Source organism: Malurus melanocephalus, unplaced genomic scaffold (assembly GCF_030028575.1).
Source record: "Malurus melanocephalus ecotype Western Australia unplaced genomic scaffold, MMel_1.1 scaffold_5, whole genome shotgun sequence".
NCBI lineage: Eukaryota > Metazoa > Chordata > Aves > Passeriformes > Maluridae > Malurus > Malurus melanocephalus.
Window position 1 is genome coordinate 6915978 of NW_026623237.1, and position 14495 is coordinate 6930472.

Sequence of the window (14495 nt, forward strand, 5' to 3'; positions counted from 1 at the left end):
ACACCTGTGTTGTCAGTGAGATGGAAATTAGTGGAAATRAAAGCACTGCAGAAACCTCTAGTTTGAACAGCTCTGTTTGGAGCTAGAARCAGTGTGTACCTCGGAGTCCTTGAGTAGACTCTTCCAGACTCCATGAGGTTCTATTGTTGGCTGCTRTCCTGCCATTATTAATTACAGGTATCAATGCAAGAGCCATGCCTGTATGGAATGTGCTTAAAAAATGGCCTAGAGTATTCTTGCATCTTGTTTTGAAAGCTTCTGCCTTCAGTGCCTGCTAGTATAAGCTGTCGGAGTCTTACACATAATATGCTCTCAGGTATTGTTAAGTCCCCGTAAAAACATAATTAATGCAGTAATATAGCTGGATCTTACAATCTCTGGGTAGCATTGAAATGTTAAAATACTTATTTCCTTACAGCTCTTTTTAAATCTCCTCCTCAAGCAGTGTGRTGGTGTTTTCTTTTTAAGAACTAGTATCTATCTTACAAGCTAGATCTCAYAGTTTTATAAATGAGATATAAAGTCACTTCTGCACCTAGGTAGTCAATTATCAGTGGCTAAAAATATGTGTAATAAATTTGTCTCCAAAACAGCTCATGAAAAAATTACTGTTTTACTATCAACATTCATTTTTGAATTGTGCTTTTTGGAAAACAGAGAATGAATACTGACAAAATATTGGAGTGTTTGAGGTAAACAATTAAGAGCTGGAAATTAATGAAAGCAGCTTAGTACGCAGAGCAAAATGCTGTGACAAAACTGGTAGTTTTGTSTGTATGCATTTGAGACCTGAACTATGAGAAAGAAGCCTAGAAAGCTATTTTTCAATAAAAAGATATTTAAAGTTTTATTTTAAGTGGGATAGTATGAATTAAAAGTTTTCCTGCTTGAGTAACAGGAGGTTATTTTGTGCAGAGTATGCTTAAAGGATCCTCTTATGAAAAGCAGTGTTCACTTCTTTATTCATTGCTAATTGCCCCTTAAATTTGTATGGGCTTAGTCTGTAACTGAAATTATTGTCACTCTTAACTTACCTGCAGCTGTGAAATAAAGTGAAAAGATTACCAATGTGCTGTGTGCTCCTAATAAATGGAAGTGGACATTCAGCACAGAAATAAGTTTTGCCCTTTTTCCACTCTTCTCCAGTCCTATCCAAACAGCATTCCAGCTCCAATGAAGTAATGGACTGTCAACGCCTTTTCATGATGTTACTGCTGTAATAGACACTGAGGCAGCAGCACAACCCATTCAACTCTACTGGAGGTTGAAGCTAGCATGTAGATATAAGGTAGGTGCCTTTTTTACTATATTGCGCATTTTTGCATAGTTTATTTTAAAAATATTGTCCTCTGGGATATAATAAAACTTTGCAAAACCGCATAACATAGTAAAACAAAAGGCACCTAACTTCAACCCCAGTAGGCTCACTACAATAGCTTAATATCCTGAGTCATCTCTTTTACCTAAGCTTTTCTGGGCATCTGTTTTGAATTATCCATCTTAAAATATTACTCAAACCACTCTTGCTATCCCTGTTTCTAGGTGTTCATGCTACTGAAAGGATYTTTCATTGTATCTTTTCTGTCACGCCCCCTTTCTTCTCACATTCCTCATACATGTCCTAATTTGTCCTTTTTTTTTAAGGCTGTCCTCTCAACTAACTTCTGACTTTGCTCTTTATCTCACTTCATTAAAGCTTATTCCATAACCATTCCTGACTTCTCCCTTTTTCTCTCATTGTATTCTATACAGCATTGGTCCTCTTATCTATGACACCACTCTCTAGTGCTAATCTTTAGAGAACTTACATGATTAGTTCCAAGTTTCTATAAATGAAGTCCATATTGTAGTGTCATATTGATGGAATACATTGGTCTTATCACATTGGATTTAAGCTCTGAGATGGKAGTTATGTTTGTACAGTAGAATACAGCATTTACGTAGTATTTTCAGGTTCTGGAATTCYGTTTTTCTTGTGACTTTAAGGAGAATGAAATGGATCTTGATTGTTAGGTCTACTTGATTTACTTAGTATTTGAAGATTACACTATAAAAATAGGTACCCATCACACTTAGTTTACCAATTCCACCCMGTCAGAGACTGGTTCAAATCAAATTTGATGAGTCTTCAGGAGTAATGACAATTCTTTCTGTTTTCCCTTAGGGGAGAGGTGGTCTTTGTGCTTTAGAGAGATAGTATATTGAAAGATATTTTTTTCTGTTCTTAGGTGTCATGACAATATAATTTAGTTGTGTACTTTTAATATACTACAGGTTTCAGCAATCACTGTAGTGGCAGCAGCTTTACAGTGGGCTTTAGTCTGTGTTTGCGTTCYTATTTCCTTCATTTGACAGTGGTCATGTGGGACTTTTCTCTGTAGGTATGCATTTGAGACATGAGGCATTTATTTTTATGCTGGGGGAGTTACGGATATACTTGGGAAAATAAATAACTACAAAGAAGTCTGCAAACCTGCTGCCTATTTTGTAGGGTTTTGCTTTTTTACAGTAGCGTAATGCACGGTCATGGGGTAGAGACATGGTTTGTAATAAAACTTCCTTTTAAAGAATCATAGAATGCTTTGAGTTGGAAGGARTCTTRAARGTCACCTASTTCCAATGACCCTGCCATGGGCAAGAAACCTTCCACTAGACCAGGAGGCTCAGTCCCATCCGGCCTGGCCTTGAACACTTCCAGGGATTAAATATATATTTTGGGTGCAACTTGGAATGCTGAGAGCTGTGACTTCATAGAAAGTCACAAACTGGTTGTGCTTATTTCACTGAGAYTGCCTGTTACTATCTCTGGGTGTGGTGCCGATTGCTAATGTAATATATGTGCTAATAGATGAGAGCTGGGGAAGGGGAAGTGGCAGATGGGTCAAAGTTTAAAAGCTGATTGTCTACTTGAATTTATATTATTATTCCTGTACTGTTGTGTTTATAGACTTGACTAATACCYCCTTCAGTTTACTGTCAGATTTTTGCCATCCTTTACAACCTCAAGGTAATAGCATGAAGACAGCTATAGCAAGCTGMTGATGATAAAAGCTTTCTACCATAAGACTGTGTCAACAAAAATAATCTAAAATCTTCACASTTGAAGGAAAGTTCCTTAAGTCAGTATCAAATGCTTTGATTCCRTCAAATATCACTGTTCCTGTAACATATACATTGACACTGTGCAAACTCTGATGTTAGCTGAAATTATTTCACATGCTGACCCCTTTCCAATGACTGCTATTCTTTTGTTCTGTTCAGAGTTCTGGACTGAGTCAAATAGATATGGTTTGTTAATATGAAATGTGTTTCATCACAAATTAGGTCCTTATGTTCTATTTTCAAGTTTGCAGCTTTCTTAATTAGATACCTTGGTCTAGGTCATTAAAGACACTTATTTAAGGACACGTTAAGATGCCAAAGCATCTAGAAGGCTTTCTTTCATGCCTGTGTGCCCCAAGTAGAGGAGCTTTAGGGTGTGTAAACTCTTCAAAGGGTGGCTTTTTAATTCTATGCTTTAGTTGTAATTGCATATTAATGGCTAAACTACAGAAAGATAGCTGTGTCTGTAGTAAGTGGTTTTTTGAGTAATCAGAGTACTGTGATTTTATAATTGACTTAAGCAGCAGAGCTGCAGTAGACGACAACCTCTGTGGCTAAAAGGATGGTAATTAGAACCCCTTGCAAATTTCACTTGCGTTATTCTGTCTCTCTACTCAGCAACTTAATTGTTTTATAGCAAACTGCTTTTTGCTTATGTTGCAGTGAAAACAATGGATGCTGTGTGCCTTTGAACCTCAAATCTTATGTTCTCTGGAACCCTCTCTGCAGGTAAAATGCGTATAGGAGTCATTTGTTTTCTTGTACTTTTACAGGACTGTCTCCAGATCTCCAGTCAATGGAGCAGATCCGGAGAATTATGAGACCTACAGACGTTCCTGACACAGGTGAGTGGCATGGGATTTACTGTAACAGTAATGGTAAAACAGGTTTAATCAATTTCTGTGCAATCAAAGTAGTGACTTAACACAACCTCTGTTCGCAGTGCCTATGCAGGGTGTGAGTCTTGTTCCTTGGGTATGGGTGTGTTATCTGCTATGTTAAAGGTTGTTGCACATATTGTTGCTGTTTGTTATAACAGAGTTGGGTGTATTTTTCAAGTTCGAATACACTATTCACAAGTTTCCCTTAAAATGGGAAACATCTTAGAAATCTAATGAAAGACAAAGGAAACTGAGCAGCTAGTTCCCCTTGCCTTGGTTAGGTATACACAAACCTTTTATTTTCCTGAATGTTAAAGTGCTTGGGCTTCTACTTGAGGCCTTGTCTCCTTGCTCTTTAAATTTGAAAAGTGCAGCTCTTACTTSACTGCAGCTGGGATTTCAATTGCATCTATCAATGTAGTAGTTGTGAAATTTTCTTCTGATAGGTTATTGTTTTGTTTATAAATGTTGGATACAAATTGCTAGTGCTTTCTGTACAATGTTCTTTTGAATGATTTAGTCAGTCTTGCTCAGTGTCTCATTACAGATTTTTTATTAGTGGATTGAAAAGACTTGAGCAGTACAGTGGGATAGTTTTTAAAGTGTTGATTTCAACAGTGGTCTGAAACTAGCTTTCAGAGGAGATACGTTTAAAAAGAGGTTTAGAATTTGTAAGTTACAATTGCAATTAAACCTTGGAGTAGAAGAATTCTATTTTTAGAATTCTGTTTTGTGTGGTGTTCCTTAGTGTTGATGCATGGAAGTAATTCAGAGACTAATGTTAATTTATGTACTGTCCCTTAAACAATGCCACTTCTGTGCAAACCAGTATATACACTCCTGACACTAAGAAGTGTCCACTCACCACGATAGACTGGTGAATGATTGTTTTTGTAGTATAAATTACTATACTGTTTGTCCTTTTATGCTGCTTATTCACTCAATGCATAACCAAATAAATGTCAGTACAAACGAGTCAATCTTTGCTTGTATCAGCGTACCCAGAAAAGATGGTTCTATTCAGCAGACAAATAATACYGTTTGAGCCACCCCCACTTCAGGAATGTCCTTACAGAGTGTGGTTCTTGTTTCCATGGACACTCCACTGAAATCATCTCTCTTCTTGGTACCACCTAAAAATAAATACAGAGATTTTTTTAAAGGCTTTTCTTTTATGTAGTGTTTTGTAGTGTTAATTTTACTTTCAGAAGCAATAGCTGTGTGTACTGTCAGAGCTGAAATGAAATTCCCATCATAGTTGTGTATGCATTTGATAGAGTGACATAGAAGGTCTTCATCTTTCGGACCTATTTAAGGAAACCAGTTTTACATAATGAAAGTAAACCTTGTGGAAAGTAAAAAGTAAACAGAAATGGTCTCACTTCCATGAAAGTTCCGAGCCCATAAAAGCTCTCCCTTTGTGGAGGGGTGTCACTCAGGGAACGTTTGTGTTGATACAGAAGTTTTGGTAGATGTTTGTGTGGCTGTACTAGGATTAATTATTATGATGGCTTCTTCAAACCTGATGAAAAAAGCCTTTAACTTCAATTTAAAGAAAGCTTAGGGTAGATTTGCCTATTGTTCTGTATGACCCTAAAGATTATTTAATTTTGGGGGAGAGAAYAGAAGAGGAAGCATTTGCTGAGGTGCTGAGACAAGCAGCTTCTGCAACTTGATGGAAATTCATGGTAAGAAACCATTAGGGATTGCAGTGCAACTGTTGTTTTGAAAAACAAGTTACTCAATATAGAACTAAATTTCAGTAAAGCTGAGTTTTTGTCATGCACTGTCTGTATTCAGTAGTTTATTTATAGATAGAAATAGTATCTAAAATTCAGTTGTACTTGTTCTGTTCTTTGTCTTTTAAAAGCAAATAAGATTTTAGCCTCTTGTTAGAGATGATCTGTATCTGGCACCGAAGACCATTTGATAAATGTATGTAAATATAAAATGGTCTAGTTGCACRGTTTCAGGCATTGGTTTGCTTGATTACAGCTTCCAGGATCTGTTGTTTAAGAAATAACATCTTCAATATTTTGTTTAGCAAATAACCAGATGTAAGTATAAATCAAACTTTTGAATGGCAAATGAAGGAGCCTGCTGGCGTACCCTTCAGGTTGTGAAACAGTGGTTTTAAGTATTTAAATGCCTATAGGTTATCACAGGTAAAGAAAGTACAATTTCATGGAAAGCTATGAAATGCCTTTCACATGTTTTGGGATTTGTGTTGTAGTTTGACCTGTTTGTTTCTCATGTGAAAATTCATGGAAAGTTCTATATATATAGAATCATTGCAGTTGATCTAGAGAAATCTTTTTAAATACCCAGTGTTAACTCCAGAGTTAGCTGACCTTTTGTTGGCAGCAAAAAAAAAAAAAAGATCTTGACCAGCGCTAAAATGCCAGAGAGGCTTATTGTTCTAGTTTAGATTCCAGACTGGCTGTCATGAGGCTTTTTGAAAAAGGCAGCAGGGGTGCAAGCAAACTGACAGTGCTACCTGAAACAATATATCAGAGTTTTGCTATGTTACGATTTAGTCGCCTCAGGTATTTCATGAATGGTAGGAAAGGTAAGAATCAAAGCTGTTCCATATTCAGAAACTTACAGTACAAATTTAGCACTGCGTTTATAACTGGCCTGGCATAGGATTTTTAGATTTACTGCAGCTTTTAGACTAAGCTTTCTCGGTGAGCTGTGAAACTGATGGTTGTCTTTTAATATATATGCACTTTGGTGTTTTTAAACTCCTCAAATGCTCACTGTACACACTGAATATTACAGTAAAAAATATTTCAGGGAACTATTTGCCTCTTTTTCCATCTCATGATGTTTACAATGGTGAGGGTGAAAACAATCTCCAGATTTGCACAGACCGTACCTTTTGTAYGAGTTGCAGTTTAAATATTGCTACATTTATTGCTAAGGCTTATTTTCTTTAGGAGAATTGCTCTGGTAATTACAGTAGGACTGTTTCACATCATAAAATTATATCTTCTGAGATTGGCATTTTCACTTGTATTATCTTCAAAGGTTTGCTCTGTGACCTGCTGTGGTCTGACCCAGACAAAGATGTACAAGGTTGGGGTGAAAATGATCGTGGGGTCTCTTTCACTTTTGGTGCTGATGTGGTCAGTAAATTTCTGAATCGTCATGATCTGGATTTGATCTGTCGAGCCCATCAGGTATGAATTTTGCTGCTATTGCTTCTTCAAACCTCTCCTGGYTTTTATTAGTAGTATAGATTTGAAACTTGATTTGCGCTGTTATTTCTAGAGWAAAAAGTGTTTCTAATAAGGCCAGTGAAGGCTGGGTTATTCTGTTGTCTCATGTTGAACTAATGTCAGTGAAGTAGAATAACAACACTRGATTTCTCCACTGGTCTCTTCCTTTTGTACTGTCTGTTAAATGTTAGACTGATGTATGTGAACATCAGAGGTAAAGTCTCCAGGTTYAAAGTGGCAGAGTGACTTGAATTTGAGATTTATGGTGAAGTTTAAGTTCTTCAATTTCAGTAGTAGACATTTCCTTGATAGTTCTGGCTTAAACTACCTCTGCTCTGCTTCAYTGAAATATTAAATGCATTTTGACTATCTCTAGAAACAAGTCTGTACATAAAAGCTTTTCACTGTAGCCTATATTTTTGTTCAGGTATCTAGAGTACTTTGGCATAGATTGTTTTGCTTTCTGTGCATTTCAGGCTGAATGTGCATTGTCAACTTCAGTACACTTTTTTATTAAGTTACTTTAAGCAATAGTCCTAGTTAGGTGGACATGAGGTTTCAATTTCCTGTATAACATTTCAGTTTCATTATTCAGTCAATTTTAAAAGCTCTCTCCTGCTCTGAAACAAAAATAGGCTCTTCATTCTGTGTCAGTGTTAGGCTTGGGTACACAATTTGAGCACTTAAATATTTCTTCTTATTATTTCAGTGCTAAAACATTAGCACTGGATTTTTTTAACTGCTGATCAAGATGGTTGCCAATTTCCTATGTTGATATAGTTGATTTTCTTCTTTTATAACGAAGTATGACATCTTAAATACCATCATGATTACACCAAAGTAAGCAGTTGGGTGCACTAGTCTTATTACATTGTAACTTGAAGCTTTTATTTTRGGAAAGAGGGAACATCCTTAGCTGATGCATGATACTACTGGCAGGATTTTAAAGGAGCCTTATATTCTTAGACAAGATAAGGCAGAATCACTTTTTAAAAATTATTKCGATGCTCTGAAGTCACCTACACTTGAGGTGTGTGTAGTCACCACCAATGTATTTAAAACTTAATTGTTACAGGTTGCAGTGAAGGTCTTATCCAGACCTGGTGTGCTCCAAATTAATTAGGTCTAACATCCACACTCTGTGTCTAAAACAAAAAAATGCTGAGAATCTTTATGCTGGCAGTGCATTATTGGACTTTGGCTATGAAAGTACTGAACAGTCAAGCTGATTTGTATTTAATATGTGAACTGTCAGACCTGGGGTATGCTACCTGGCCTGGCATTCAGTGTCAGCTAAGACAAAATGAGTGAATTGTCCTTTCTGAAAGGCAAGACAAAAAATAGCTTTTTGATGAGTTCTTTCATCTTTCTCATATAAGGTCCAGTTTGCCTTAAGATACTTTTTCTTCAAAATTTATTTTCTTATGTAAGCCATATTGATTTCTCTGGTGTTGACAGGTGGTTGAAGATGGATATGAATTCTTTGCTAAACGGCAGTTGGTCACCCTGTTCTCAGCTCCAAATTATTGTGGAGAGTTTGACAATGCAGGGGGCATGATGAGTGTGGATGAAACTCTGATGTGTTCCTTTCAGGTATGGTATATTTGTGCATTAAATATGGCTGTCGATGTTGGGCTGTAATGGACCAAGTTAGTGTGCTTGTTGACGTGCTTATGGTTAGCCTAGAGCAATATTTGTGGGCTACAGAAGGGTCTGCGCAGGAGGCTGGCATTTGTGAACAACTGGAACTGCAAACCAACTGTTCCCCAGRAAACTGGAATGTGATGTTGTCCAGACTACTGCATATTAAGCTATTCCTTCAATTCAAATGCTCATTTCAAAGTCTAATTGGGTGATTTTTTTTTTTCTTAGCCATGCCTAGTGATTGGAGTACACWATTTTGTAAATTAACAGACTAAAGGGACTGTTATAGTATGGCTGCTTTGGTCAGATTTTAGTCMCTATTCTTTCTTGGATCTGTTTTCAGCCACTTTTCTTTCCCCTTCCCACCTTAATCACCTTAATATAGTGATAGAACTGGAAGGATTTAGTATCATTATTGCCTGTAGAACTAAAAAATTTGTAGGATTGTGATGTGATTTCCTCCTCACCCCTCTTGTTCAGCTGGACAAGGTTTCATGTGGGCTTAACAGTATTTGAAATGTTCTTATTTGTTGCTGACTCAAAGGACCTTCTTTATTTTCTCTAAGATATTGAAACCATCTGAAAAGAAAGCCAAGTACCAGTATGGTGGACTGAATTCTGGGCGTCCAGTCACTCCACCTCGCACAGCTAATCCACCGAAGAAGAGGTGAAGAAAGGAAATAATGTAGAAAACACCATCAGATCTGTCAAGGACAAAACTCCATATTACAGTATATAATAAGTGTGCACTGTAAAACCATCCAGCCATTTGACACCCTTTATGATGTCACACGTTTAACTTAAAGAGACGGGTAAAGGATCTTTATTAATTTTTTCTAGTAGAAAGATGTGCGACACTGTATTGTAACAAGTATAGCTCCAAGTTCTAATATCCAGCATAGAGAGGAAAAATTAGGAAAAAACTACTGCAACTACATATTCACATTTACCACGGTTTTTAAAGTTGACCAACATCCCAGTTTAAACTTGGTGTAATAGTTAAACCAGATGAGAGCATGATGTTCCATTTGTGTAATGTGGTCTTACTGTTGCTTGATTGCTTTTACTTTGGTTATTTTGTAGCTAGAATGATGCGGAATATGGTATCTAGTCTTATTTCCTGGCTCTTTAAAATTGATATGAGGAAGGGGCTTTTTAGAACAGCCATTGATCTCTTATCCTTCCCCTAATCCCCTGGTTTTTCATCATAATGCAGTGTGCCCCATTATAATGGAAAGTTTATAGTACAGTAGTGATTAAAAGGCAAACTGAGTACCAAATGCCCAGACTAGACAGCTTGACAGCCAACATACATCAAGACAAAAACCTGTCCTGACCTTTTAATTTAAACTGCCACACGATGAATTTGTGCACTACACTATTTTAAATTATTGACGTTACACTGTGCGATGGCACTTCATTTAACTTAGATAGGACAAAAATGGTATTGCCTATTAGTTGGTAACTTGATTAAGTGGTACCTTGGCTTTAGTTTTATTAGCATGAAACACCTTTGGCATGCTTAGCTTCCAGGTAACTTCCTACCTGCATCAAAATTCATCTTACATAGTTCCACAAAACATGAAGATCCTTATTTGCTAAGCCTTTGAAAGCTGACATTCTTTTTTATGAGAGGGAGTGTTTAAATGGATGTTCATCAACAGGCGATAGGCTAGATGATGGGTGGTGAGCAGAAAATTATACAGGAATGTCCAACTTTATAGTAAGGCTTACATCACTAAAGATTCTATCATTTGGATTTTCATGATCAAATTTCATATACTATTGTATAGACTTCTGCTTTGTAGTGTACTATAGTAGCAATAATTTCTGTACGTGATCAAGAGTTACACAGTATTTCTTTTCAGTTCTCTCCTTTATTAAAAGAGTTAACATTGGCAAATGGCAAGATATAGAGAAGATAAAACATATATAGTAGGATAAATGAAAGGCACAGATTTCTGCTGCTTTAGGATGCAGTACTTATTGGACACAACTACAAAAGCTTTTACTGAATAYTGTCAAATTCATGAGATTCTTTGGGGGAAGGCTGCAGATTTATACCATTCTAAATGTGCATCAGTAGATGTAAAACTCTTGACTTCAGTATTGTCTTTGAAAATGTTAAATTGAGGATTCTAGTAACTTACGTTTTATGAACTGGCACATTATATAATGCAAGAGATATATTGATTTCTGACACAGTGAGCAAGTTCTTTAAAATGGATTTAAGTCTCTTTTCTAATTCCATTTTGTTTTAAATGCATATTTTAAATGTAGGTTTTTTCATTTAGTAAAAGTTGTCTAATTCATTTGAATGAAGTCTGACTGGTTATTTTAACATACCTCACTGTTACTCAAAAAGTGTGGAGTTGGTTGTTTTAAAAAAAAAAGGAAAACTTACGATATATGTCTGTTATTGATTTATACTGGGTTGGTCTATGGTTTTGAACAATGGTTTATTTTTCCCCACTTGAAGCAAACACCAATTTCAATGCTTAGAATAAAATGTCAAAGTAGATTTCTTTTGATGTTGTTCAAAGACACTTGTTCTTGAAAGTCAGTGATGAGAGCTGTGTGAGAGTAACTGCAGTTTGTGACAAGGTAATTAATGAAATCTAATCTGTAAGCCTTGACATGGTAACTTCCTGCTCTAAGTCATTGCTTACTTGAGGTTTACTTTTGCAAGTTTTGAAAATGCTGGGTTTTACCAAGTGCCAGCCTCTGTGTTACCAAACATCTGGATTAACACTTTTCCATTTTTTCTTTAGTTTCTGGAACAATGTCTTCTGTATCATGAAATGTCCAGGTGTAAAGCTGTGTGTTATGTGAGTACCTAACATGCTCGCTTGTGTTACAGATGCTATGTCAAAAGAAAAATAAAGTCTTCGGGCCTTCTTCTGTGTCCTAAAGAAATAGGAGATTTTTAGTTTATTTTATGGCACTAGTAGGCCACATCTGGTGCTGTTATTCTGAAGTATTGCTATTTTTATATAGCAGCAGTCATTTGGAAATTATTTTAATTTGATTTCTGGAGAGTTGGGATATCTACTAACATCTCTCTCATCCTATATGGCAGAAAACACATGATGTAATAATCTTACCTTACAGATATTACTGATATTCCATATTAAAAGCAAGTCTGATACATAACAGAACTCRCTACTTCAGCTTACTTTAGTATAGATCTCCATTTTTAATATTGTCCATTTTGGAAGAGGTAGAAAAGATAACCTGAATCTAATTCTACTCAGGTAAAATTAACTTTCTTCCATGGAAATTACTAGTGGTCTAATGGCTAATAATTTTTTTCGCATAAACATCTTGTTCTATACAGCCCTGTTGTATGTTAAATGCTGTTAAATAGCACAGTGTAGTGTGCTGGGAATTATTGGGAGGATTCTCAAATGGGCTGTTGAGAGGCATATAAAACATGACACCATCTGAGATACATTTTGACATGCTCTTCCCCCACACCTTTATCTGACATTCATTCCGTGTTTATAGTGCACATGGCACGCAACCTCTTTTGTTCCTTTCTGGGTTGATGGGCATTTTGCAGTTCCCAAACTTATTTAAAGTATGCTGCAAGGSGTGCTGCTTTAGTCTCTTTTATGTTGATTGATGCAAGGTTCTTGTTTTACATCACTTTTTTTGTATGCTTTATAGTGCTCAGTGTTTTCTATGCATGGAATGCATAGAAAATGTTTGCTGCCTTAAAGGAGGAAAAGGTTTCATATAATTGTGGCTGTGCTGCTCTAATATCTTGAACACTACTTCTGTTTAGGTAGCATTGTTTGTACTTACCTGATGTATTTCCAAAACTGCTATAGAAATAGAATCGCTGAAAACACTGCAAGGGGTCTTAAACTAGTGGATTGTGTTTGGCTTATTGCMTCTAGAAACGTACTTGTGGCCACTGAAGTCTGAGCTGGTCATTCTGCCTTCAAGTTTAGTGTGATTAACTGAAAGTGTCTTGCTGCCAGGTGTCACCAAGTTTCACGATTCTGTTATGAAGGCAGTCTGCATTTGCATTCTACTCTCTGTTGAGAGGGAAGCCTATAGGTAGGTGTGATATGGCTTGTAGCCTCCCAGTGCTGTGCATTGCTTTGTACTTGCCTGGGAAACTGATGGAAATTCTTCAGATCTGCAGAAGGCAGGTGCTTTTATTGTCAGTAGCCTACATCCCTGTTATTAGGTTGAGCATAGAAATCCACCTTGCTGAGTTTCTGCCGAAGTCAGAGTTGGTGAGCAGAAAGCTATTTTTTTATATGATGAAGTGTTCTTGTCCGTGGCTTACCTTTTGATGAGTCTTAAGTGGAAACTGTCAGATTGAATTGCTGGAGCTCTAGATGATTCGTTCAGGGCTGGGAGACACTCTTTATTTTTTTGTATGTAGTAATAGAAATATAGAAGATGCTACTGGTGTTGAATATGGCTGAACTCARGGTGACCTTAGAGTAACTGTTCTGGATATCTGGAATCTTCAGAATTTGTAGATGACAGACACAAATTCCATGTTTGTCCTTTAACACAAACCTCAGATTAACAGAAAAGGGATTCTGCTTTGTAAAGCTTTATGTAGATAGAAAATAGTTGTAAAAGCCTGGTCTTTAAGGTAGGTATTGAACTTCTTCCTGGTAGACTGGAATTTTTGTATCCATGGTTGGTGTTTCTGGGACTGACCTTRCTGTCAGGTTGGTTAGAGATGAAGATGCCTTATACAAACCTGCTGGGTCACATTGCAGCTTAGAAAGGAGCAGAGACAGTGGTACTGTCAATGTTGTACTGCTTTTGAATTCATTTGAGTTGTAACTTGGTTCATGATTGGTATCCATCTGCTTTGTAATGTACATGAGGATAAATATGAGWATTTGACTTCAAATGAAATCGTGGAAAGAGCAAGCATGAGAAAATGCTGGGGCAGAGATTACAACAGCATAGTCAAATGTCTGTCCGAGTCCACATGGGCTAATATTGCTTAAAAGACAGGGAGGATTTTTTTAATCCAAGTCAGAGTTTGCAATGAAGTTCATGCATACAGCCATTCTTGTCAAAAAAAGGAACTCAGTGAATCAATACAAGGGTTGGGACATCTAGGCAAAGCCCTGGATGTTTTTGTTCTGTCATTTTGTTTGCTTCTGCTAATTAGCAATAGAGCTTCATCAAGTTCACTATCAGTGCAGCTGTATACTTTTTTCACCTGGATCATACATTGWTTTTGCTTGCCATGTTCCAAGAGTTTATCAAGGTTTTGGGAGCAGCATCTAATGAGGTGGCTGCATGCAACTCATGGGCTCATAACCAAGCATTCTTATCACTGCATGTACCAGATAATCAAAGGTGAAGGAACTTCAGGCCATGTTGGGGCAGTAAATGAGTTATGCAGATAAGACACAAGTTTAGGTACTTGCTTTGGGTTTGCCAAATTCTCATCTTCCATGGATTTCTGTAACTGGGAGTGCCTGAGCATCATTTCTTGCAGATCATTTGAGCTGTTGGGAAACAGGCACAGCTGTCTTGTTACTTGTTTTGAATCTTACTGTGCTTTGTTAAATAATAATGTTAATAGGTAATAAGGACACTTTGATCTTTTCCCCTGTATCCTATTTTAACTCATTAATCCTCTGCATGATTRCTGCCTGAA

At 36.8% G+C, this 14495-nt stretch overlaps 1 protein-coding gene across 1 annotated transcript in view; it reads left to right on the forward strand.

Annotated features, from left to right (window-relative positions):
• The window catches only part of PPP1CB (protein phosphatase 1 catalytic subunit beta), a 29520-nt gene extending 17756 nt beyond the window's left edge, over window positions 1–11764 (forward strand). Inside the window, exons 5-8 of the mRNA XM_057371248.1 lie at window positions 3876–3947; window positions 7014–7165; window positions 8663–8797; window positions 9415–11764. Of these exons, the coding sequence (XP_057227231.1) occupies window positions 3876–3947; window positions 7014–7165; window positions 8663–8797; window positions 9415–9519 (464 nt within the window). The 3' untranslated portion in view covers window positions 9520–11764. The remainder of the gene's footprint in view (window positions 1–3875; window positions 3948–7013; window positions 7166–8662; window positions 8798–9414) is intronic.
• The last annotated feature ends 2731 nt before the right edge of the window (window positions 11765–14495 follow it).